We start from the raw sequence: 26,959 nt of genomic DNA, 5'->3' as shown, positions 1-26,959 counted from the left end.
GATCCTCAAGTATCTTGTAGCGGGAACAGACCCCTCCTTTGTGTAGTTTCCCTTGCATTGTATTGCTTTAACACACACTGCACAAAATTAAATTTAACGTATATATATTTAATATATTTATATGAATGTGTGTCTGTGTGTGAGAGGCAAGTTAGAGATAATAGTTTATTCTCATGTATCAGAAGCAACTTTGATTTAAATCATCACTATTAATTTATTTGTCTTGTAAGATGATATACATAAACCATAAAGGCAATTATATATATAATTATATAGTAATAATAAATATATGCATATATATATATTTATACACACACATATATACACACATACACAAATGCACATACATATTGATACATTTATATGCATACATATATACACATATATAAACATATATATATATATATACACATACGTATATACACACATATGCATGCATATATACACATACATGCATATATACACATACATATATATTTATATATATTATCATTTTCCAACGATCAATAGATTTACGATCAGCTCCTGTGGATTGGAGGATAGCTAATGCTATCCCACTTTTCAAGAAAGGAGCGTGAGAGAAAACGGAAAATTACAGACCAGTTAGCCCGACTTTGGTGGTGTGAAAGATGCTGGAGTCAATTATTAAAGATGCAATAATGGGGCATTTGGATAGCAGTAAAAGGATCTGTCCAAGTCAACATGGATTTATGAAAGGAAAATCATGTTTGACTAATCTTCTGGATTTTTTTGCCACAAGGCTTGGTGTTGGGGCTGCAACTGTTTACCATATATATTAATGATTTTGAAAAGGGAATTAGGAGCAAAACTAATGCATACATACCTACATATGTACCCATGCGCTGCTGTGACCCGAGCCCCGGAGATTCGGAGGCTCCAACCGCAGGCCTGGCAGACAGTAATATCGGAGCCTGCGGGTCCCTGCTGGGAGACCGCTTTTCGGGGCTTCCGCAACGGCAAATTATTCCGCCCGAGTAGCGGGGGTCGAGGATGACCTGGAGCGGGGCCTTACATCATCGCCCGGCGTGGCTTAAATGGCTGCGGCACTTTTCTAGCGCACGCCGGGGGCTCCAACAACCTCTATGAGGTTCAAGTGACAAATAAATTGTATTGTGTATTGTGTATATTTAAATTAATCTGGCAAGTTGGTCAAATAACATGGGCACCTTCTTGCTTTTTTTGCGACATGGATTTTTTAAATGTGAATGTCTCATATCAACACATTTGTGGGTCAACAGTATTTTGTATCAACCCCCACAATTTCAAATAATTCTCAATTGAACTTCTTAAAACAGGAAAACAATTTTTATTTACATCATCATTTGTGCACGACATATACAGGCTTGCAGAATTTGCAGAATTTAGAATATCAGATAATCAATAAAAGTGATGTCACATTCTACACATTTCAAACAAAGGACAAAATTTGCAGCTTATACACAATCAATAGACTAAGTGGGACCCGTTGGGATAAGATTTACACAATTCACATTATTCTGTGCGCGAGTTATACAGGGTTGCAGTTCAGCATATCAGCTAACCAGTGAAAGTGATGTACAATTTAACGTATGTAACACAATGATAGCCCCACCCCTGCTTCACCAAACAGCAAAATGTCCAACATAGATACAATAATAAATAAATCGCCATTCGCATTATATTTGTGCAGTTAGCAAATCACAATTTCACACAATGTACATAAGAGGGCAGTTATTTCACAAATACTCCGCAGTTCGGTGTAGATCATGTCCAATGTCGACATCTGAAATTACAGAAAATATCTGCAGTCAATATGCTCTTATTCTGCATTAAATAACAGAGATGTAGAAAGAAAATGCTCTTGAGAAGATTTCTACAAGGATGTTGCCATGAGGACTCAACTATCTGAGCTCAATGAACTAACCAGAAGTAATAAATGTTTTCTTACCTTTCCTCCTTAATGGGGAACCTGAAGAAAGACAAGTCGTATTGCCCACATTGCCGATTGCCGATTGTTTTTTGCAGGAGTGGTCCATCTTGAGCACATGGTATTGGTGGTAGGGTGATCACATGGATAGAAAATTGATTGGTAGACAGGAAGCAAAGAGTAGGAGTGAACGGGTCCTTTTCAGAATGGCAGGCAGTGTCGAGTGGAGTGCCGTAAGGTTTGTTATTGGGGCCGCAACTGTTTACCATATATATTAATGATTTGGAAGAGTGAATTAGGAGCAACACTCGCAAGTTTGCAAATGACACAAAGCTGGGTGGCAGTGTGAACTGTGAAGAGGATGTTAGGAGGTTGCAGGGTGACCTGGACAGGTTGAGTGAGTGGGCAGATGCATGGCATGTGCAGTATACTATAGATAAATGTGAGGTTATCCACTTTGAAGGCAAAAACAAGGGGGCTGATTATTATCTCAATAGATTTAGGTTAGGTAAGGGGGATGTGCAGCGAGACCTGGGCGTCCTTGTACACCGGCCACTGAAAGTTGGCTTAGAGGTACAGCAGGCAGTAAAGAAAGCTATGGAATGTTGGCCTTCATAACAAGAGGATTTCAGTATAGAGTGAAGAGGTTCTTCTGCAGCGTAGGTTTACGAGATTGATCCCTGGGTTGGTGGGACTGTATATGAGTAAAGATTGAAAAGACTAGGCTTGTATTCACTGGAGTTTAGAAGGATGAGGGGGAATCTTATAGAAACATATTAAATTATTAAAGGACTGGGCAAGCTAGATGCAGGAGAAATGTTCCCAATGTTGGGTGAGTCCAGAACCAGGGGCCAGTCTTAGAATAAAGGGCAGGTAATTTAAGACTAAGGTGAGAAGAAACTTTTTCACCCAGAGAAATGTGTGAATTTATGGAATTCCCTGCCACAGAGGGCAGTGGAAGCCTAGTCACTGGATGGATTTAAGAGAGAGTTAGATAGAGCTCTAGCGGCTAGTGAAGTCAAGGAATATGGGGAGAAGGCAGGCACGGGTTATTGATAGGGGACGATCACCCACGATCACAATGAATGGCGGTGCTAGCTTGAAGGGCCAAATTGACTCCTCCTGCATCTATTTTCTATGTTTCTATGTTTGCTCCACTATAGGATCTGTGCAGAGGCCGAAGGGAAGATCCTATCTTTGGGCAGAAGCAAGATACTCCCACAGAGTATCCATTCCTGCCCATTAGGTTCCCATTGTGATGAAGAACACGCAGGCATGAAAAGTGGAAAAATGATTTATTAAAGTTTAACATCTCTTAAAATATAACAACATTTTAAATGTCAAAGATGAGTATAATTCTTTCTTGCTGTGCCTCTTGTTGCTGCTCACTGCATCTTTATGTCTCTTTGTTGTTGATAAAAAAAAGAGACAATTTCAATAGACAGAGATTCAGCGGTCAGACTTTAACAAAGAAAATCTGATAATTTATATCAGGTCATCATTCAATGAAGCACACTTTTATAAAAGCACGCATATATACAAACACACAGACTCACACACATCTATACACACACACACACACACACGCACACACAGACTCGCACACACACAGACTCACTCAAATGTTTAAAGCCTCCTGTAGAGGCTCCTGCTGTTGAAGCAAATACGTGCTTTAAATAACGTCCAACAATAACACTCACCATTGACAGAGTAGTCAGCTCTCTTGAATTATTCAGCGGTGTCTTCACTCGGTGCCTTCTGCAGTCAGCGCCATCTTGCCACGAACCTGAAAGTACCCACTCAGCACCACATTGCCGCTTTATCCATCCGCATACTGTTGCGACGATTTTAAGTGCCAAGCCAATTAGTCAAACACTTTGCAAGCAGCCAACACATTTTCAGAAGAGTCTTTAAAAGCCAAGACAATTTGGCAAACACTTTGCAAGCAGCCAACACATTTTCTGAAGAGTCTTTAAAAGCCAAGACAATTTGGCAAACACTTTGCAAGCAGCCAACACATTTTCTGAAGAGTCTTTAAAAGCCAAGACAATTTGGCAAACACTTTGCAACCACATCAAGGGGGCTTGCCGTGGAGTAATATAGTAATATAGATAAATAAATCGTCATTGGCACGATTTTGTATGGGTAACAATCAAAACTACGTAGATAAACAACCTGTGCGGACCAACTGGCTGGAGTTTTTACGGACATTTGCAATCTCTCACTTCCGAGGTCTGAGGTTCCCACCTGCTTCAAAAGGGCATCAAAAACCTAGACCCACTGCAGTTCGCTTACTGCCACAACAGATCAACGGTGGACGCAATCTCGCTGGCCCTCCACTGTGCTCTGGACCACTTGGACAACAAAAACTAATATGTCAGGCTCTTATTCATTGAGTACATCTCGGCATTTAATACATACATCCCCTCCAAGCTGGTTACCAAACTAGCGGAAGTGGGTTTCTGCGCATCCCTCTGCAATAGGATCCTCAACTTCCTCATTCTCAGACCACAGTCTGTTCGTATTGGTGGAAATGTGTTAAGACTCGATAACTATCAGCACGGGAGCACCTCAAGGCTGCGAGCTCAGCCCCCTGCTGCACTCACTCTATATTGATGACTGCATAGCCAGTCATAATCCGAACTCCATCATCAAGTTCGCTGATGACACCACTGTTGTGGGACGTATCACTGATGGGGATGAGTCAGAGTATAGAAGAGAGATCGAGCAACTGTCCATATGGTGCCAGCACAATAACCTGGCCCTCAACACCAGCAAACCCACGGAAATAATTGTGGACTTTGGAAGGAGTAGGATGGTGACCCACAGTCCCGTTTATATCAACGGGTGGATGGTTGAAAGGGTCAAGAGCTTCAAATTCCTGTGTGTGCACATCTATGAAGATCTTTCCTGGTCCGAGAACACTGGTGCAATTATTAAGAAAGCACATCAGCGCCTCTACCGTAGAAGATTACGGAGAGTCGGTTTGTCAATGAGGACCTCTCTCTAACTTCTACAGGTGCACAGTAGAGAGCATGCTGACCGGTTGCATCGTGGCCTGGTTACGCAACTTGAGCACCCATAGAGTAAGACTACAAAAAGTAGTAAACACTGCCCAGTCCATCATCGGCTCTGAACTCCCTTTCATCGAGGGGATTTATCGCAGTCTCTGCCTGAAAAAGGCTGGCAGTATCATCAAGGCCCCACACCATCCTGGCCACACACTCATCTCCCTGCTACCTTCAGGTAGAAGGTACAGGAGCCTGAAGACTGCAACAACCAGGTTCAGTGATAGCAACTTCCTCACAGCCATCAAGCTATTAAACTTGGCTCTGACAAAACTCTGAACATTAATAGCCCAGTATCTGTTATTTGCACTTTATCAGTTTATTTATTCATGTGTGTATATATTTATATAATGGTGTATGGACACACAGATCTGTTTTGTATTCAATGCCTACTATGTTCTCTTGTGCTGAAGCAAAGCCAATAATTTCATTGTACCAAGAGTGACCATAATATGGTTGAGTTCTTCATTAGGCAGGCAGTGACTAGTGGGGTACCGCAAGGCTCAGTACTGGGACCCAAGCTATTTACAATATATATTAATGATCTGGATGAGGGAATTGAAGGCAATATCTCCAAGTTTGCGGATGACACTAAGCTGGGGGGCAGTGTTAGCTGTGAGGAGGATGCTAGGAGACTGCAAGGTGACTTGGATAGGCTGGGTGAGTGGGCTAATGTTTGGCAGATGCAGTATAATGTGGATAAATGTGAGGTTATCCATTTTGGTGGCAAAAACAGGAAAGCAGACTATTATCTAAATGGCGGCCGACTAGGAAAAGGGGAGATGCAGCGAGACCTGGGTGTCATGGTACACCAGGCATTGAAAGTAGGCATGCAGGTGCAGCAGGCAGTGAAGAAAGCGAATGGTATGTTAGCTTTCATAGCGAAAGGATTTGAGTATAGGAGCAGGGAGGTTCTACTGCAGTTGTACAGGGTCTTGGTGAGACCACACCTGGAGTATTGCGTACAGTTTTGGTCTCCAAATCTGAGGAAGGACATTATTGCCATAGAGGGAGTGCAGAGAAGGTTCACCAGACTGATTCCTGGGATGTCAGGACTGTCTTATGAAGAAAGACTGGATAGACTTGGTTTATACTCTCTAGAATTTAGGAGATTGAGAGGGGATCTTATAGAAACTTACAAAATTCTTAGGGGGTTGGACAGGCTAGATGCAGGAAGATTGCTCCCGATGTTGGGGAAGTCCAGGACAAGGGGTCACAGCTTAAGGATAAGGGGGAAATCCTTTAAAACCGAGATGAGAAGAACCTTTTTCACATAGAGAGTGGTGAATCTCTGGAACTCTCTGCCGCAGAGGGTAGTCGAGGCCAGTTCATTGGCTATATTTAAGAGGGAGTTAGATGTGGCCCTTGTGGCTAAGGGGATCAGAGGGTATGGAGAGAAGGCAGGTACGGGATACTGAGTTGGATGATCAGCCATGATCATATTGAATGGCGTTGCAGGCTCGAAGGGCCGAATGGCCTACTCCTGCACCTAATTTCTATGTTTCTATGTTTCTATTATTTTCCAACGATCAATAGATTTACGATCAGTTCCTGTGGATTGGAGGATAGCTAATGCTATCCCACTTTTCAAGAAAGGAGCGAGAGAGAAAACGGGGAATTACAGACCAGTTAGCCTGACTTTGGTGGTGTGAAAGATGCTGGAGTCAATTATTAAAGATGTAATAATGGGGCATTTGGATAGCAGTAAAAGGATTAGTCCAAGTCAACATGGATTTATGATTTTACAATGCATTTAAGCCTCTCCCATTTTTATGAGATGAATTCCTGGAATATGTAAGAAGTTTATTGTAACCTAGTGCTACTTGCCTGAACAATGGATGATATATCACTTAAATGCAATTGTTTTCAGTTGTGTGGAGAGACCTGTATATTGAAAATGCGTTTTGGCTCTAATATGTCAATTTACCTTAAATGTAGAAGAGCTTATTAAAATCTTCTTACAAAGACCATTAAGTATTTTCTATCTATCCTCTTTTGGACCCAAGGCATAGCAGAGCTGCCAACTCTCACGAAGAGGTAAGGGAGGGAGAGATGGAAGGGAGGGAGAGAGGGAAGGGAGGGAGATCGCAAAGAGAGGGGGAGAGAGAGAGAGAGATCGAGAGAGAGATCGAGAGAAGAGAGAGGGGAGCGAGAGATCGAGAGGAGGGGAGAGAGAGATCGAGAGAAGAGAGGGAGAGGGGGGGGGGGAGAGGGAGAGAGGGAGGGGGGGAGAGGGGAAGGGGAAAGGGGGGGGGGGGGGGAGGGAGAGAGGGGGGAGGGGGAAGGGGGGGACAAGGGGAGGGGGGGGAGAGGGAGAGTGGAACGATAGCACATTATAACGCGCAGCCGTCCCATTCCGACCAAAGATTATAGAGCAGAGCTCCACTAGTATCTTTGATTGCGGCCGCCGCCACCGAACCCCCCGACCCACCATTGCACCCAAAGATGATAGAGCAGAGTTATATAATATTTGATTGCACCCTTCTTCACGGCGGGCTTGTGATCTTTGCTTGTGATGTCTTGTACGTATGTGAGTGTTGTTTGCTATGTCCCTATGTTCGAGGAATATAATGGGTAACAGCCGCCCATTCTCGGACTTGAATCTGAGCTCGAAAAATCTCCTGGTCACTGGACCTAATGTGTCCGCGGGCCATATTGTGGAGACTAATCCCATACAAAACAAAACCAAAAACGTACAGAAGTGTTAAAATTGTCTTTATTATTGTGGTGAGTAAAGAACTATTAAAAATAAGTCTAATAACTTTCTAATGTACCGACAAACCAAGTTTCCCAATGGCCGTTGATGGGAGAACAGAAAATAACATTTTCACGACAGAATATCGACTGAAAATAATAAAAATATTTTCTCACCTTTCTTTTTTATTGGGGAACCTAAAGAATGACAGGTCGGGTCGTTTAGATTTACGATTAGAACAGTTGATAGCGGAGCAGTGAGATGTAGATTTAGCTGAGGACGCCATTACAGCCCAATAAATGCTTAACAAAATGGCGTCGACGGTCACACACGTCATACTACGCGTTTTTCGAGGAGTGGTCTATCTTGTCCCTCTAGGATCTTTGGCCATAACCTTCTTAAACATTAAGAGAACTGAATGAAATTTTCAGTTATCGTAGATTGAACCATTCTGAAACAAACATAAAATAATCTAACTTGGATGACCTGAAATTAAAGCATATAATTAGTTTGTTACCCAGGTGTAGCATATTTCAAACTTCAATTACTAGACCTAAGCATCTATCCATTTCTTAATAAATGATTAACGTTTTTAAATAGCCCAAGTGTCCAAATAATATTTATAAATAATTCACAATAAAACATGATTTTAAAATCTCATTTACATTCATTTATAGGCCAAATGGAAGGAATTTAGTGTTCAATTGCTGTAAATTAAAGTCCATTTTAAATCAGCTTTCCATTGGGTTCCTGTGGAACGCGCTGGTTTAGAACGTTGACATTGCAGTGGATTTGTGCCCTCAAATGCCCAGAAAAACACTGCGGGATATAAAGAGCCCAAAATGAGCTACTCGCTATAGAAAACTTTATTTACAGGGTTCTTAAGAAGCCCATTTTAATGTAAAAATAAGGTACATACCTTTAATTGTTTACTTTACAAAACCCTGGGGCTGCGACAGGTCGCGGGTTTAGAGAGTGATTTTTAAAAACCTATAACTATTATACAAGGCCATAAAAACTAATAATACCTTTTGCGACGGGGTCTTTCAGCGATTTTTCGTTAATGATTTACTAGGCTGAACATTTTCGATTGCAACAGCCTAGTGAAAATCGCGTTTTATACCCGCCCCCTCAAAACAGCGCCAAAATCGCGCACACGGGCTGGGGCAGATTCTCAGCCACGCTTCAGGTAGGCTTTGCAACATACCTACAATGTCCTCTGTCCCTCGATTCACATACTTTGAGAAAGAGACTCTGTGCATCTACCTGATCTATTTATTTCATGGTTTTATTCACCTCTTACTCCTGCGCTCCAGGGAATAGAATCCTAGCCTACTCAGCCTCTCCCTGTAGCTCTAGTCCTGGCAAAATCTTCGTAAATCTTCTTTGTGCCCTTTCCAGCTTGACAACATCTTTCCAATAACATGGTGCCCAGAACTGAACACAATACTCTAAATGCGGTCTCACCAAAGTCTTATACAAATGCAACATGACACAAGGGACTGGCTGCTGGTTCGCAGTTTCAAATGGATTGACACCAACTGAAAATAAATACATTGGGGATTGTTTGTGTTAACAGGCTGGAGTCAGGATGAAGTCCTTTGTTACAATTTGTTTGTGATGTACATTGTCCTACCGGGATTGGACCATACAGGTTAGTACTTGTTCTGGTGTGAAAAGTTCCCAAGTGCAAACATCAGACATGGTGCATCTTAGGACAGCGGTACTGCATTACTTGACTGTCTAAATTTCCCCCAGTGCTTTTAGTAAATGGAGCATGTTCTGGTGAAGGTAGTGAAGGGATAGAACATGGTACAGCATAGGAATGGGCCCTTCAGCCTACCATGTCTATGCTGACCATGATGTCATTCTGAACCACTCCCATCTCTCAGCATGTTGCCTGTACCTCTCTATTACTCTTTGTTCATGTGCCTGTCTAAATGCCCCTTCAACCACACTATTGTATCTGTTTCTACCACTATCACCAGCGGTATGTTCCAGGCACCCACCACTCTGTAAACAAAAACTTGCCTTTCACATCTCCTTTAAACTTTCTCCCTCCCACTTTGAACCTGTGCCCTCTAGTATTTATCATTTCCACCCTGGGGAAAGAAATACTATGACAATCTACCCTAACTATGTTCCCCATCATTTTGTATTTCTATCCGTTTGTCACTTGACCTTCAATGTTCCAGTGAAAACAACCCAAGTTCGTCCATTTTCTCCTTGTACCTAAAGTACGACATTGTGGCTAAAGGACATTGAGGTTTACTTCAAAGGTGCTTGTGATGTGCATTTATCTGGGTGTAGGATATGGCATGGATAGTGGCTATTTAGCCCATGATGTCCATATCTGCCCTATGACCATTCCTAGTCTTGGCTATTCATTTCCTCAACTTCCTCCTTCTGGGGAGAGTAGCAACAACCTCTGTTTCAAGGCAGGTATATACAACCTATGTTAACCCTTGGGATGCATTGATCACTGCTTCCACAGTGCTCCATGACTTGCTCCACCATTTCTGGCTAATTTACCTGATCATTTTCTGCAATGCTGCCTTCCTTGTTAACTACAGCAGCTTCTGCAGAGTGCAGCATAAAACAGCTTTTCACAGAAAACTGCTCACTTAGCTGAAAGGTACAACTTTACACCGAGATCTAGCAATCTCACTCTTCGCATTTTACGAATCGGATGGGAAATCAGTGATATTTCCAACCAAAACAGACACGGCTTCATCAGGTTCGATGCAGCTGATTTCTCCAATTTGACTGTCCTGCCTGTCTGCCTCAGGGCAGCCTCTGAAGAGAACCATAATTACACGCCCTTCTACGCAACAAGCAGATCCAACAATTAGCTGCTGATTTGGCAAAAGCATAACTCACAACTCAAACTGTATTTAAGAAATTTGTTAGGGGATTGTTCCTACCAAAAATGAATGGAGAAATCAGCTGCATCCAACCTGATGAAGCCGTGTCTGTTTTGGTTGGAAATATCACTGATTTCCCATCCAGGGTTGTTATCTCCGGTTTGCTTCCAGTTCCCCGTGCTAGCGAGAGCAGGAACAGGGAGATACGGGACCTGAACGTGTGGCTGAGGAACTGGTGCATGGGGCAGGGATTTAGATTATTAGATCACTGGGATCTGTTTTGGGGTAAGGGGGAACTGTACAAAAGGGACGGATTGCATCTTACCAGGTGTGGGACCAGCATTCTGGCAGGCAGGTTTGCCACTGCTACACGGGTGGCTTTAAACTGAATAAGGGGGGTGGGGTGTTGAATGGGATAGTGGAGGATGGAGTTAAAGGGAAAGGGTTTCTTAAATGTGTGAGCGTAGAGGCAGAGGGGTGTAAAATGAGGGTAGAAGAAATAGGTAGCAAGGTGAAAAGTAAAAGTGGCAGGCAGACAAAACCAGGGCAAAAATCAAAAAGGGCCACTTTTCAACATAATTGTATAAGGGGTAAGTGTTGTAAAAACAAGCCTGAAGGCTTTGTGTCTCAATGCAAGGAGCATTCGTAATAAGGTGGATGAGTTGAATGTGCAGATAGCTATTAATGACTATGGTATAGTTGGGATCACGGAGACATGGCTCCAGGGTGACCAAGGCTGGGAGCTGAACATCCAGGGATATTCAACATTCAGGAGGGATAGACAGAAAAGAAAAGGAGGTGGGGTAGCGTTACTGATTAGAGAGGGGATTAATGCAATGGAAAGGAAGGACATTAGTTTGGAGGATGTAGAATCGGTATGGGTAGAGCTGCGAAACACTAAGGGGCAGAAAACGCTGGTGGGTTTTGTGTACAGGCCACCTAACAGTAGTAGTGAAGTTGGAGATGGTATCAAACAGGAAATTAGAAATGCATGCGACAAAGGCAAAACAGTTATAATGGGTGACTTCAATCTACATATAGATTGGGTGAATCAAATTGGCAGGGGTGCTGAGGAAGAGGACTTCATGGAATGTATGCGGGATAGTTATCTAAATCAACATGTAGAGGAACCAACGAGAGAGCAGGCTATTTTAGACTGGGTGTTGAGTAATGAGGAAGGGTTAGTTAGCAATCTTGTTGTACGTGCCCCCTTGGGCAAGAGTGACCATAATATGGTTGAGTTCTTCATTAGGATGGAGATGACATTGTTAATTCAGAAACAATGGTTCTGAACTTAAAGAAAGGTAACTTTGAGGGTATGAGACGTGAATTGGCCAAGATTGACTGGCAATTAATTCTAAAAGGGTTGACGGTGGATATGCAATGGAAGACATTTAAAGACTGCATGGATGAACTACAAAAATTGTTCATACCAGTTTGGCAAAAGAATAAATCAGGGAAGGTAGTACATCCATGGATAACAAGGGAAATCAGGGATAGTATCAAAGCGAAGGATGATGCGTACAAATTAGCCAGAAAAAGCAGCATACCGGAGGACTGGGAGAAATTCAAAGACCAGCAGAGGAGGACAAAGGGCTTAATTAGGAAAGGGAAAATAGATTATGAAAGAAAACTGGCAGGGAACATAAAAACTGGGGAGAACCAGTGGATGTGGTGTATCTGTACTTCCAGAAGGCTTTCGACAAGGTCCCACATAAGAGATTAGTATACAAACTTAAAGCACAAGGCATTGGGGGTTCAGTATTGATGTGGATAGAGAACTGGCTGGCAAACAGGAAGCAAAGAGTAGGAGTAAACGGGTCCTTTTCACAATGGCAGGCAGTGACTAGTGGGGTATCGCAAGGCTCAGTGCTGGGACCCCAGCTATTTACAATATATATTAATGATCTGGATGAGGGAATTGAAGGCAATATCTCCAAGTTTGCGGATGACACTAAGCTGGGGGGCAGTGTTAGCTGTGAGTAGGATGCTAGGAGACTGCAGGGGTGACTTGGATAGGCTGGGTGAGTGGGCAAATGTTTGGCAGATGCAGTATAATGTGGATAAATGTGAGGTTATCCATTTTGTTGGCAAAAACAGGAAAGCAGACTATTATCTAAATGGTGGCCGATTGGGAAAGGGGGAGATGCAGCGAGACCTGTGTGTCATGGTACACCAGTCATTGAAGGTAGGCATGCAGGTGCAGCAGCAGTAAAGAAAGCGTATGTTAGCTTTCATTGCAAAAGGATTTGAGTATAGGAGCAGGGAGGTTCTACTGCAGTTGTACAGGGTCTTGGTGAGACCACAACTGGAGTATTGCGTACAGTTTTGGTCTCCAAATCTGAGGAAGGACATTATTGCCATAGAGGGAGTGCAGAGACGGTTCACCAGACTTATTCCTGGATGTCAGGACTGTCTTATGAAGAAAGACTGGATAGACTTGGTTTAAACTCTCTAGAATTTAGGAGATTGAGAGGGGATCTTATAGAAACTTACAAAATTCTTAAGGGGTTGGACAGGCTAGATGCAGGAAGATTGTTCCCGATGTTAGGGAAGTCCAGGACAAGGGGTCACACCTTAAGGATAAGGGGGAAATCCTTTAAAACCGAGATGAGAAGAACTTTTTTCACAGAGAGTGGTGAATCTCTGGAACTCTCTGCCACAGAGGATAGTTGAGGCCAGTTCATTGGCTATATTTAAGAGGGAGTTAGATGTGGCTCTTGTGGCTAAGGGGATCAGGGGGTATGGAGAGAAGGCAGGTACGGGATACTGAGTTGGATGATCAGCCATGATCATATTGAATGGCGGTGCAGGCTCGAAGGGCCGAATGGCCTACTCCTGCACCTAATTTCTATGTTTCTATGTTTCTATGAATGCCTTTTAGTGTGACCTGGGAGTCTCAAGAAGGTGAGATAACAGTCTGGGTCAATGGGAAATGCAGCCTTCGGAAGGTTGGTGGAAAGGGTTGAGTTGTGAAAGGGAATGGCCAGTTTATTCTAGGTCAGGAACAAGACTCAGTGCTTTGTCAGAGGGATAACTGATGTTAATATGTGGGATCATGTTCCAAAACCTAATGAGATTGAGTTGATCAGTCAGGGGTGTTACAATGATGGAGGGCACATCATTGACTGGAGATAAACAACATTTGCATCAGGGGGGGACGTCATAATTGAAGACAATAATGATTGCATAATTTGAATGTTTTGGCTACTAAAGGCATAAAATTGTGCAGAGGAAACATAACCTCCTCAAACTGCTCTTGCTAAATATGACCTTGCTTTGCAATCTTTCCTCTCAAAACCAAATGAACAGTAGAAGCAGTGATGTTGATTCCAGAATAAAGGGTTTTTTTACATCAGGGTAAGGAACAACTTACTGAGTCTGTCCAGTTTCTCATCATCCTCACTGACAGGGTAATGGCTTCATTGGTAGTTCCATTCTGCTGGAGCCCTTCCTCAAATCCCACCAGGAACAGTTGGGCATCCCAGTTAAAAGGTGCAGCAGTACAGAGTGGTGTCCAGGGAATTTGGTGCCATCTCTCGGACACACACATGTAGACAAGAAAACGTCAGGGGCACAGGGGTGGTGGCGATGGGCAGACACGGACTGTGGGAAAGTCCCTGGGGTAGAGACTGATCCTGTCTTGATTTAGATTGTGCTGATTGGAATTCTTACTGTCTCTCTCTGTATTACCCTCTTGATTTCACATTGTTTGTTACACCAAGGTTTGGGAAGCTCACAATGTGTTCTGTGCTTCCAGTGATTGTGATTGAACTGTAACATTGCAGTTTAATCAACTTAATAAACGAGCATCAAAACAAAAATGATTCTGTCTGTGAATGACTGTGTCCAATATCCAGTTAATGCTCCCAGTACACTCTCAGTGTCCATCACCAACTCAACTCGTGGCACAGCCCAGTGTGGAGCTGGTCTGCTGACAGTAAGATCACTTTAGAATGAGAGATGATGAAATGCGCCAGGTAAATGTGGATCCGTGGGGAAATGGGAAGAACTCCACTGGCTGGTATCAGGTGTAGCGCACTGTAGATAGTGATCACAACTCCACCTGATTGCTTTGAATAGAAGCAAATCTGGATCTTGTGGGAAGGCACTAAACTGGTGTAAGGTAGATCACAATGTTATCAGGCTGAAGGTGGGGAGAGTAAATTGTGAACAGTTGTTATTGGGTAAGTCCACATCTGACATGTGAGAGGCATTTGAAATCCACTAATCAGAATTCAGAACTGCCATGTTCCAGAAAGGAGGGATAAAGATGGCAAGGTAAGGGAACCTTGGATAACCAAAGAGGTTGTAAATTTAATCAAAAAGAAAAAGGAAGTAAATATCAGGATTAATTAAATGAAGTCAGACAGGGTCTTTGAGGAATATACAGCAAGGCGGAAAGAGTTCAAAGGGCTGTTTAGAAGTTCAAGTTTGCGTTTATTGTCACATGCATCAATTATATGCACCAGTGATATTTGAGTTACCATGCAGCAATACTAAGTGAAAAGCAAAACACACAGTCACATAAAATAAAATTTAACACAAACATCCCCCACAGTGGGATCAACATTCCTCACTGTGACGGAAGGCAATAAAGTTCAGTCATCTGCCTCCTTTGTTCACCTGTGGTCAGGACCTTTTATCGCTCAGCACTTGCCGTTGTCGACAGTCCGATGTTCAAGCCCTCGCGTCGGTATGATGGAAACTCCGGCGTCGGGATGGATCGGAACACTCGGTGGCATGGCGCTCCCGAGTCGGCCTCTTGTTACTGGAGACCGCTGCTTCACGGTGTTAAAGTCCACAGGCCCCGTGTTCGGGGCACTTTCCCTGGTGATCCTCAGCAAAGGATGGTAAGTCCATGCCGCACCTGCAGCTTGAAGCACCTGGCCGGTCTTCAGGAAAGGCTGCACCACTCCCGTTGTTAGGCCGCGGGGATGCGACACAAAGAAAAATCGCATCTCCATCGAGGTAGAAGGGCCAGAAGGGACCATGAAATATCTCTTCATCGAGTCAGATTAATAAAAATCGAAGGGGTTTTTATACATGCCTTAAAATAAGAGAGTTACCAGGGAGAAGGTAGAACCACTCAAGGATAAAGGAAGACATTTGTATCTGAGCCCGAAGTAAGCGAGGTAATAAACAAGTACTTTGCATCTTTATCCACTGAGGGAAAGGACATGAAGGATTGTAAAATCAATGTGGGGAACGTTAATATACAAGGGCTGTTGGTGATCAAGATGGAGATGGAGATTTTAAAATGAACTGATTACAGGGCCTTGGTGAAGGTTTTTGCATCTTTTCTAATCACAGGTGAGGTCCTGAATGAATGAGGCATTACCAATGTTGTACCTTTGTTTAAGAAAGAAAGTAGAGATAATCAGATGAATTATAGGTGAGTTAGCCTCATGTCAGTGGCAGGGAAGCTATTGGACATAATTTAGCGTAGGCAATGGCTAATTGTGGACAGTCTTTGTACACTGGCTTTGTACACAGCAGGTCATGTCTTAGTAACTTGATCAAGCGTTTTGAGAAAATCACAAAGGTGATCAATGAGGGTAGTGCTGTACATGGTGTCAACGTGGACCAGAAAGGCATTTAATAAAGTATCCTCTGGTTGACTGATCCAAAAGATTAAGACACACATGATTCACGAGGAATTGCTCATATGGATTCAGTACTTAATCACTCATAGAAGTCAAAGCGTTGTGGTGAAACGGCGTTATCTGGCTTGTGGTTTGTGGCCACTGAAGTTTGTAGAGACTATGTTGGATCCTATGTTGTTTGTGATGTATATGACATGGACATAATTGTGGATGGAGTTTGTTAATAAGTTTGCAGCCAACACCAAGATTGCTGGAGTGGTATACTGTGAGGAAGTAGACAGCAGTATACAAACCAACTACAGAAAAGGGGAGATAAATGGCAGATGAAGATTAATTTAAGCAAGTGTGAGCTGTTGGACTTTAATCATTATCATCCTTTTATTGTCATCATGCAAAGTAACAATTGTACAGTGCAAAATGAGAAGACGTTTCCCAGGGAATACCGGAGCATCGCACATAAAAACTTAAACATTTCACGCATAAATAAAAACCGATCCAGTTCCTGATAAAAAAAAACAGTACGAACAGTTAAAAAAAAAGTGCAGGTAAAAAAAGCAACATCAAAATACAAGTATAAAAATAAAAATAAGAAAACAGTCATAAAATGTCGAGGGCAGCTGATTTAAGTGGCCTGAGCCAGTGCCAGAGTTATTACTCAGTGCCAGTTATTAAATTGTCAGTGCAAAAGTAGCAGAATCAGGTGGAGTGACTGTTTAGCAGCCTCACAGTGTGTGGAAGGAAGCTGTTTAGCAGTCTGGTTGTCTGGGCTTTGATGCTGCGGTATCTCTTTCCTGATGGCAGGAGATCCAGGTGTGTGTGGAGTGGGTGCAGTTTGTCCTGAGCTATTCTCAGAGCTTTTTTCAGGCAGCGGCTCTGGAAGAGTTCTTGCACCGAGGGTAGCGAGACACCAATGATCCTCTCTGCTCCCCTCACTACCCTCTGCAGAGACTTCCTGTCTGAGCAGTTACAGTTGGAGTACCAGGTGTTCATGCAGTACGTGAGTACAGACTCCACCGTGCCCCTGTAAAAAGTCCTGAGGATGTTGGTGGGAAGTGAGACCTGTTTGAGTTTCCTCAGGTAGTGCAGTCGCTGATGGGCCCGTTTGACAATCCCAGTGATGTTCCTGGATCAGGTGAGACTGTCTGTGATTTGCACTCCGAGGAACTTTATGCTCTCCACTCTCTCCACCGTGGTGTCACTGATGTTGAGGGGTATGTGTTTGGGCTGCGACCTCCTGAAGTCGACAATCATCTCCTTTGTTTTGTCTACATTTAATTCTAAATTGTTGTTGCCGCACCAGTCCACTAGTTGTTTCACTTCCTCCCTGTACATTGTTTCATCCTCTCCACTGATGAATCCCACCACTGTGGTGTCATCTGCGAATTTTATAATCCTGTTGTCCCTGAATCTAGCAGCACAGTCATGTGTGAGCAGTGTGAACAACAGCGGGCTGAGCACACAGCCTTGAGGGGAGCCGGTGCTCAGCGTGATCGAGCCTGAGGTGTTCTTGCCAATACGGACTAACTGCGGTCTCTCTGTCAGAAAGTCCAGGATCCAGTGACACAGGGTGGTGTTGAGGCCCAGCAGGGTTAGTTTCTCCACAAGTCTCTGTGGGATGATGGTGTTAAAGGCTGAGCTGAAGTCAATGTACAGGATTCTGGCGTAGGTGTTTTTGTTTTCCAGATTAGTGAGTACTGTGTGCAGCGTAGTAGAGATGGCATCTTCTGTAGAACGTTTGGGGCAATAGGCGAACTGGAGGGGGTCTAACGATGAGGCGAGGCTGTCAGTAATGTGAGGTTTAACCAGGCGTTCAAAGCACTTCATTACTATGGGGGTCAGGGCGATAGGGCGGTAATCATTTAGGCAGGCCACAACTGATTTCTTTGCTATTGGGATTATTGTGGAAGTTTTGAGGCATGTGGGGACAATGGCTTGACCAAGTGAGATGTTGAAGATGTCTGTTAGCACATCTGCTAACTCATCCGCACATTCCTTGAGCACCCGTCCTGGGATGTTGTCGAGTCCAACTGCTTTCCACGGGTTGACCTTGAATGTGAGGAGAAAATATAAAAAAACATGTTTAATAGCAAAACCATTAATAGCATTAATTTACAGATGGTTCTGTTTCAAGGCAGGGATATACACCCGGCCACCACTAGTTCCAGCATGTCCCTTACTCCACCACGTCTGGTGGCTATGACTAACAACAACATTACCTCTCCCGCTTGTTCTCCCTGTCGTCATCACGTGTCCTCCGCTGCTTTCTCACTTCTGGGTTCACCGCCTCCCTCTAACTTTTCTGGCGAAGAGGGAGGGGTTGGTCCGTATGCGTTTGGGCCGTATTAGTAGACGTCCAGACAGATATGGAGAGTATGTTTGAATTCTAGCTGCATGTGTGTTTAACTATATTCGCTCTTTACGGGGAAGGATGTAGATTGGTTACTGCATGTGAACCAATCATAGTAGAAATAGCATCACTAACCCCACTGTACTGTATGATTCATACTAACACCCACTACCTATACTGGTCATTCTTGGAAGCGGTAACGATGAACTAACAACCTGCTGTACTGCTATACTAGGGGTACCGATTAAAGATGATCTTGAACTCCAGATTGTACAGTTTGCTTATTTACAATTCCCAACCCTTAATCCCTCCCAGCACCAGCATCCTCTGATCCAAGCACATATTTCCTCTTTTATCATTGAGCGATCCTACCTTCTTCCTGGTTACCCTCTTGTAAAATGGATTTGGTTACTCCCAATGCAGCAAACAAAGTCCTACAGCTCCATCATTACATCCTGAGCTACATCTATAACAACCTGGACTTGAAAATGGGGACCAAATCTGGCAACTCTGTGTATTGTCTCAGTATATTACTACTATACATGTACTTTATTTGAGATGATTATCTAAGATGTATTTGAGTGCTTACATGTAGTGATACTTGTATTGAACTGTATATAAAAATTAATTTCACTGTTCCTTGGTCCAAGTGACAAATAAAATTCCATTGCATTGAATACGATTGAGCCTTCTACTCAATGCCCCAACAAATGAAGGCAAGCATACCATTTGCCTTCTTTACCACACTATGTACTTGTTTTGCCACTTTCAATGAGTTAAGAACTTGGAACCCAATGAACCCTCTGTAAATCAATGCTGCTAAGGGTTTTGTCATTAACTGTATACTTTCTCATCACATTTGACCTTCCAAAACACAACTTCTCACAGTTAGTCAAATTAAACTCCATGTGCCATTTCTCTGTGCATTTCTGTGGCTGATCTATATCCCATTGTGAACTTTGACAAACTCCACAGTGAATGGGAACACCCTGGAGAGTGGTGTGGAGCAGAGTGCAGGTACATAATTTCCTGAAAGCGGCATAATAACTTTAAAAATATACCACCAATCGGGATAAAACTGGACAACGGTGAGTAAGGTGGCAAAAAATTGTAGCGTATTGCGTACTCTTTTTGCGCAAATATAAAAACATCGCAAACCGGAAGATAACAAGATGAGAGTTTTAGTGTGGAATTAAAAGACATTTGCACACGTACATGGATAGGAAAGGTTTAGAGGGATATGGGTCAAACGTGGCCAGCTGCGATTTGCATAGATGTGCCATCTTGGTTGACATGGGTAAGGTGGGCTGTTCCTGCTTCAGCCTGTTTCAGTGCTGAGTGACTGTGAATCTGAAGCAGTTCCTCGTGTTGGTCTTTCATGAGTATCTGGCTGATCAGCTTGTTTTCAAGTTGCCGCTCAGCTCACTTAGAGAACATTGTCATCTTATGACACTAGAGGGAGCTCTTTCCCCGTGTAACCTTGCTGGTCCTGTTTCCACCACTGGAGCCAAAAACATAGCGTGTGTTATTTCACATCCCATGTATGTCCTCAGTCTGATAACTCTGGGGCTGCATCATTATATTTCAGACACTGCCGTGGTGGGATACCAATCCTGTTGGTGTACCTCCAGCTGAAGTCACACCAATAATATTCCACCTGTTTCACAGAGGAATATAGCATGGAAGCAGGCCCTTCGGCCCAACTTGCCCACACCGACCAACACTAGTCCCACCTACCTGTGTTAGGCCCATATCCCTCTAAACCTATCCTATCCATATGCCGGTCTAAATGTTTCTTAAACGTTGCGATAGTACTTGCTTTAACAATCTCCTCCAGCAGCTCATTCCATACACCCGCCACCCATTGTGTAAAAGAGTTACCCCTCAAGTTTCCATTAGATCTTCCCCCTGCCAAACCCCCCAATCACCTTCAACCTATGTTTTCTGGTTATCGATTTTCCTCCTCTGGGTAAGAGACTCCGTGAGTGGACCCAATCTATTCCATACACGATTTTGTACACTTCTATAAGATCACCCTCATTCTCACATGCTGAAAGGAATCGAGTCATAGCCTGTTCTACCGCTCCCCATAGCTCAGGCCCTCCACTCCTGGCATCATCCTTGTAAATCTTCTCTGCACGCTTTCAAGCTTGACAACATCTTTCCTATTATACAGTGCCCAGAACTGAACACAATACTCTAGAAATGTGGCCTCACCAACACCTTATATAACTGCAACATGACTTCCCAACTTCTATACACAATACCCTCATTGTTGAAGGCTAAAGTGCCGAAAGCCTTTTTGACCAACCAATCTACCTGAAACGCCATTTTCCTCTGCTCTACAACACTCTCCCAAGCCCTACCCTTCACAGTGTAGGTCCAAAAATGCAACAGCTCACATTTCTTGCATTAGATTCCATCAACCATTCCTCAGCCCACATGGCGAAATTATCAAGATCTTGCTGAAATTTTTGACAACCTTCTTCAAGGGGGGATGGGTCTGACCTTTGTGAGTACAGAGTGCATGTGGTGGACATTGTGAAACCGAGCAGTTGCTGATAGCTCCATCTTTGTGTGTGATCTGTAAGTTGTGATCAGCCAGCCAGGGCCCACTGCAACACGTGGCTGCTGGAGGAGACACTCTCTTGATTTATGAGGCCAGTTGCAATAGCGCTTTGGTCAGTGTGGACCCTGGGATGTGGATTTGGAGATCTCGGCAATGGTGGTATCACAGGATGTCAGAATGTGTCTTGGGGGCAGCAATTACTGGGTGATAATGGCCTCCATTAGCCAGCATGGTGCAACAATTGATACTAGCCAGTGAAGTTCTCCCCTGTTCCCCACGGATTCACATTCACCCTGTTTGTTTCATCGTCCCTCAGCCTAAAGCGATTTTATTGTCAACAGATCAGCTCCACACTGGGCTGTCTTGAATCAATTTAGTGATGGACACTGAGAATGCACTGTGTTAACTGTAGACCAGACACACACACACGAGCGCGCACACACAAACACACACGCACACACACACACACATAGTAATTTCTTAGACAAGATCTTTGTTGTTTTGATGCTCGTTTATTAAGCTGATGAAACTGCAATGTTACAGTTCAATCACAATCACTGGAAGCACAGAACACATTGTGAGCTTTCCAAACCTTGGTGTAACAAACAATGTGAAATCAAGAGGGTAATACAGAGAGTGACAGTAATAATTCCAATCGGCACAATCTAAATCAAGACAGGATCAGCCTCCACCACAGGGACTTTCCCACAGTCCGTGTCTGCCCATCACCACCACCCCCGTGCCCCTGACACTTTCTTGTCTCCATGTGTGTGTCAGAGAGATGGCACCAAATGCTCTGGACACTGCTCTGTACTGCTGCACTTTTTAACTGGGATGCCCAACTGTTCCCAGTGGGATTTGAGGAAGGGCTCCAGCAGAATGGACGAGGAGGGGAGTCTGGTTAAAGAGGGCGGACTTGTCTGTTCTGAGCAGTCCCTGGGCTTCAGTCAAGGGTCAGTGTGTGGGGCAGTGCCCTGGGGTTTACACCCTGCTGATCCCTGTAGACATCCACCATGGTTCCCCGTTCCCCATCCCTCTCTCAATGTGTGACGGAGAATGGCCGAGACTCTAGTGTACTGAGTTTGAAGCCATTACACTGTCAGTGAGGGTGATGAGAAACTGGAAGGACAGTGAGTTGTCCCTTACCCCGACGTGAGCAACCCTTTATTCTGGAATCAACACCACTACTTTTACTACTGATCTGGTTTAGAGAGGAAAGATTGCAATGCAAGGTCATTTTCATGCCATATAAATGCCTTTTGGAGCCAAAACATTTAAAGTGTACAATCATTATTGTCTTCAATTATGACGTTCCCTCCTGTTGTAAATGTTGTTGATCCCCAGTCAATGATGTTCCCTCCAGCATTGAAACAAATCTGACTGATCAACGTAATCTCATTGGGTTTTAGAACACGATCCCACATATTAACATCAGTTATCTCTCCGACATATGACTGACTGGCGTCAAAACCTCCACCAACTGAGTCTTGGTCCTGACCTAGAATAAATTCACCAGACCCTGTCACATCCTGACCCTTTACATGAACCTCCCGTACATGGCATCTCCCATTGACCCAGATTATTATCTCACCCTCTTTAGACTCCCAGGTCACACAGATGTGTCTCGGTGAAGAATTCATTTCTGGGATGTTAAACTTATATTCATAACTTCCCAAATACAGCCACAGTTGTGTTTTTTTTTCTAGCCAAATCAGTAGTTCGTTGGCGGAAGAGCTTGTTGCGTAGGAGAACAAACTTTGGTAAGTATTTTCAGTGGCTGCCCTGAAACAGACAGTAAAGGCGGTCAATCTGGTGAAATCACGTGCATTCAACCTGACGAAGCTGTTGTCTGTCTCGGTTGGGAATTTCACTGATTTTCCATACAATCCTGTAAAATTGAAGAGTAAAAATTTTAAATCTCAGTTTGAAATGGTAACTTTGCCATCTGAGATGGAACACAAGATCGCTAGTGACCAGTGATTTGTAAAAGGATGGGGTTTTTTTAAATGTGAGGGACAGAGTGGCATCTGAAGACTGGCAGGTTTGGAGAGAGTGTTGAAGAGTTTACCTGGATTGGAGCACCTTAGGTACAAGGAGAGGTGGGACAAACATGGATTATTTTGTCTGGAGTGTTGGAGGTTGAGGGGCAAACTGTAGAAGTACAAAATGACAGGCAGCATAGTTAGTGTAGATAGTCAGAATCTGTTTTATCCCCAGGGTGGAAATGACAAGTAGCAGAGGACACATATTGATAGTGAGAGGGATCAAGTTAAAAGGAGATGTGAAAGGCAAGTTCCTGTTTCCACAGTGGTGGATGCCTGGAACACGCTGCCAGGGGTGGTGGTAGAAACAGATACAATAGCAGTGTTTAAGGGGCATTTAGACAGACACATGCACATCGAGGAATAGATGTGAAATGGGATTAGTTCAGACTGTGCTGATAGATGGGATTAGTTCAGACTGACATCATGATCAGTACAGACACACACTCTCCAAACCTACATGTAAATCTCATACAAACCTGCACTGTCCGATCCTGACAGGTAAATGCACATCACAAACACAATTGTTGCGAAGGGCTTCATCCTGTCTCCAACCTGTTAAAACAAAGAATTCCCAATTCATTTCATTTCACTTGTCGATCCATTGAAACAGAGAACCCACAGCCAGTCCCGTGTGTCAGCAACACACAAACAATCCCTCTGGTACTCACTGTGTCCATCTCCAACAAGCCGGTTTCACCTCAGGGGGAATCCAACACCCTGGGCACAAGATGCTGCAATTTATACTCTGCAGAACCCAGTCACTGTCAATCGCAGGATGGAACTGAGGGGGTGGAGCAATCTCTGCTGCCATCCAATACTCAGAGAGCTGCCATTGATCTGTGTGTTGACATCAATCAGCATCAGGTGATGAGGGGGAGGTAGTGGAGTGAGCGGAGGAGGTGATGAAGTTCACCTCCCCCGCCCGATCAGAGATATCTTCCCTACCCCACTGTGGCTCTGATCTGTGACACAACTTCATGTTGAGAGGGAGAGGTGCACGTACATGTATTGGATGCTTGCCATGTGGTTGTGGTCAGTACCGCTGACAGCTGATTCCTGGAATACATGTAAAGAAGTTTGGTTACTGCCTCGATTCATCCCATGGGAAAGTGTCCAATGAGTGAATGAGTGGGCACAACTTGAAGTCATGAGTCATTGCATCATACAGCACAGAATCATACCCTTCAGTCCAACTTGTCAATGCTAACCAAGATGCCCTGTCTACACTAGTCCCACCTGCCTGCATTTGGCCCATATCCCATTAAACCTTCCGTATCCATCTTCCCTATCCATCTTCCTATCCAAAATTCCCACCACCCTCAGTGAGAATAAGTTGCCGCTCAGGTTTCTTTTCATCCTACCCTCTCACCTTAAACCTATGTCCCCTGGTTCTTGATTACTCTACTGTGTCTAAAAGTGTACATTTGCCCTACCTATTCCATTCATGACATTATACACTTTTATAAAATCAGCCCTCAGCATTCTGCACACCAAGGCATAAAGTCCTGGCCTGCTCATCCTCCTCATATCTTCTCTGTACTTTTCCAAGCTTAATGACAACCTTCCAATAACTGGGTGACCAAGACAAGGCACCAAATGCGACCTCACACATCTGAAGGGTGTTGTACCGAAAGCCTTCTTGACCATGTTATACACCTGTGATAACAATTTCAGGGAACTATGTACCTTCACTCCTAAATCCCACTGCTCAACAACACTCCCTGGGCCTGCCATTCCGCTTTCAAGTTCCTGCCCTGATTTGACTTCATAAAAAGCAACACCTTGCTCTTATCTACGTTAAACTCCACTAAACATTCCTCAGTCCACTTAGCTGATCAAGACCCTGCTGTAATTTTTAATAACCATCTTCACTATCTATAATACCACCCACTTTAGTGTCACCTGCAAACTTACCTTGTGCATTCCAATTGAAAATTGTTGATGTAAACCACATACAGCTATGGGCTTAGTACCAATCGTTGAGGCACATTACTAGTCACAGGCCTACAGTTCGAAAAACAAAACTGTTCCATCATCCTCTGCTTCCTTAAACTAAGCGAAAAAGCGAGTACAATATTACAACTGCACATGCCCAGGTCATGGGTCATCAGGGATAAACATTCTCGCCAACGGAGCTACTGTGTTTGTATGGACTTGCGTTTCATACGTATTTTCCAGTTTTACTTCTTCGAGGTAAGAAAATACTGCTTTCAAAACTATTAACTAGGAGTATTTATGGTTCATTTATACAAAACCACAATGATTTTACTTCGGAGTCACGTGAGTGACTTCGTGAAGAACCCGCTTCCAACGCATGCGTGTCATTACGCTACACGCATTGCAACTCGTCATTGTCGGGAGGAAGGACGTTCCTCCCAAACGGCAGGGTTTCGAACCTGCAACAGTAAGGTAAGGGAACATCGTTTCCATACTTATCTTTTTTCTACAGAAGGCTGTTGAAAGCTGGCGGGGGAGGAGTCTGCAAGCAGCAGGCAGCCAGCAACGGCCGGTGGCACGACAGTCTCCCTTAGCGGGAGTTCGTGCGACTTCAGCTCCGGGAAGAGAACGCCGACAAGGGAGTACTCCGGAGCCGACAGTCCGACAACTCGGACAACAGCCCCAAAGACCGACGCTACATGGGCCTGGGGCTGCGGAACAGGTAAGAAATGTCCTTACCTTTCTTCTTGTTTGCAGGAAGGCTGCCGAGCTGCCGCTGAACAGCAGCAGTCAGCCAGCAACGAAAGTCGGCACCACTGTCTCCCATAACGGGAGCGAGTGCCAACTTCACCCCATACGGGGTGGAGAAAAAACAGAGCCAACAACCCACAAAACAGTGGGTTGTATTAGTGCTCTGCCCCCTTTTAAAATTAGGGGATAAAATGGACTTCAGCTCCGGGAGAAAACGCCGACAAGGAAGTACTCCGGAGCCGTCAGTCCGACAACTCGGACAACAGCCAAGGACCGACGCTACATGGGTCTGGGGCTGCGGAACAGGTAAGAAATTTCCTTACCTTTTCTTCTTGTTTCCAGGAAGACTGCCGAGCTGCCGCTGAACAGCAGCAGGCAGCCAGCAACGGAAGTCGGCACCACTGTCTCCCATAACGGGAGCGAGTGCCAACTTCACCCCATACGGGTGGAGAAAAACGGAGCCAATAACCTACACAACAGTAGGTTGTATTAGTGCTCTGCCCCCTTTTTAAAAATTATGGGACAATATGAGATTGCGCTCCTGCCGTGGCTAAGCCAGGTGGAGTAAGCGCAACAGGGGACAACAGCTGCGACCGGAATCGGCTCCCGTAATAAGAATAGCTGTGCCCAACTTTCGCTCCCGACTCGCTCCCGCAACGGGCGGGAGAGGGAGCAAAAAAGAAAACTGTTTCCCCACACTGCGTCTGTACAGGAGGGGAAGCTGGACAAAGGACTGTCCATAGTGCTGCTAGTAAAGCTGGCTGGGGAAGACAGAGGCAGCCGGCAGTAGCAGCCACCATAGGCACGTTTAACTCCCGTTATAAGGAGAGCAGTGCTGACCTGGTCCCGCACCAGCCAGAACACCACGGCCGGGCGGGAGACCATTCAAATAGAGCCGTTGATTTGACCAGTCAATAACGGCAGCAGACGGGTGGAACGACGCTCACCCCTAGCAACAACTTGGACCTGCAGGTAAGAGCTGCGATTTTTTGTTGCATTTCTATGGTGATTGCAGGTGCAGAAACAACGGGCTGCGACAAAGCTGGTGGGCTAGATGGAATCAGCTGTGCCAGATGTCCTCCACACCGGCCATATCCACTCCACGGAAGGAAGGACAAAGCTGGAGAAGGAGGACCGTGGAGCAGCGGGC

General features: G+C 44.3%; 1 protein-coding gene and 1 long non-coding RNA gene across 3 annotated transcripts in view; both read right to left on the bottom strand.

Moving 5' to 3' along the window:
* Positions 1–24,725, bottom strand: part of LOC129709651 (C-reactive protein-like) — an 85,506-nt gene extending 60,781 nt beyond the window's left edge. The window contains exons 1-3 of one of the 2 annotated variants that reach the window (XM_055656135.1): positions 23,790–24,725; positions 23,598–23,673; positions 21,569–22,964 (exon numbers count right to left, since the gene is read on the bottom strand). In XM_055656135.1, the coding sequence (XP_055512110.1) occupies positions 22,351–22,964; positions 23,598–23,673; positions 23,790–23,798 (699 nt within the window). In that variant the 5' untranslated portion in view covers positions 23,799–24,725 and the 3' untranslated portion in view covers positions 21,569–22,350. Of the gene's footprint in view, positions 1–21,568; positions 22,965–23,597; positions 23,674–23,789 lie in introns of those variants that run through there. The other variant, XM_055656134.1, reaches the window with a different exon arrangement.
* LOC129709653 (uncharacterized) lies at positions 1,412–4,921 on the bottom strand. The gene is made up of 3 exons (XR_008725538.1): positions 3,628–4,921; positions 1,949–3,331; positions 1,412–1,783 (listed from the first exon to the last, which is right to left on the bottom strand). It is a non-coding gene; the product is annotated as an uncharacterized LOC129709653 (long non-coding RNA).
* Positions 24,726–26,959: the final 2,234 nt, after the last annotated feature.

This window comes from Leucoraja erinacea, chromosome 26, assembly GCF_028641065.1.
Source record: "Leucoraja erinacea ecotype New England chromosome 26, Leri_hhj_1, whole genome shotgun sequence".
Lineage (NCBI taxonomy): Eukaryota > Metazoa > Chordata > Chondrichthyes > Rajiformes > Rajidae > Leucoraja > Leucoraja erinaceus.
Note: the sequence above shows the minus strand (reverse complement) of the source record. Positions and strands in the feature narration are given on the sequence as shown.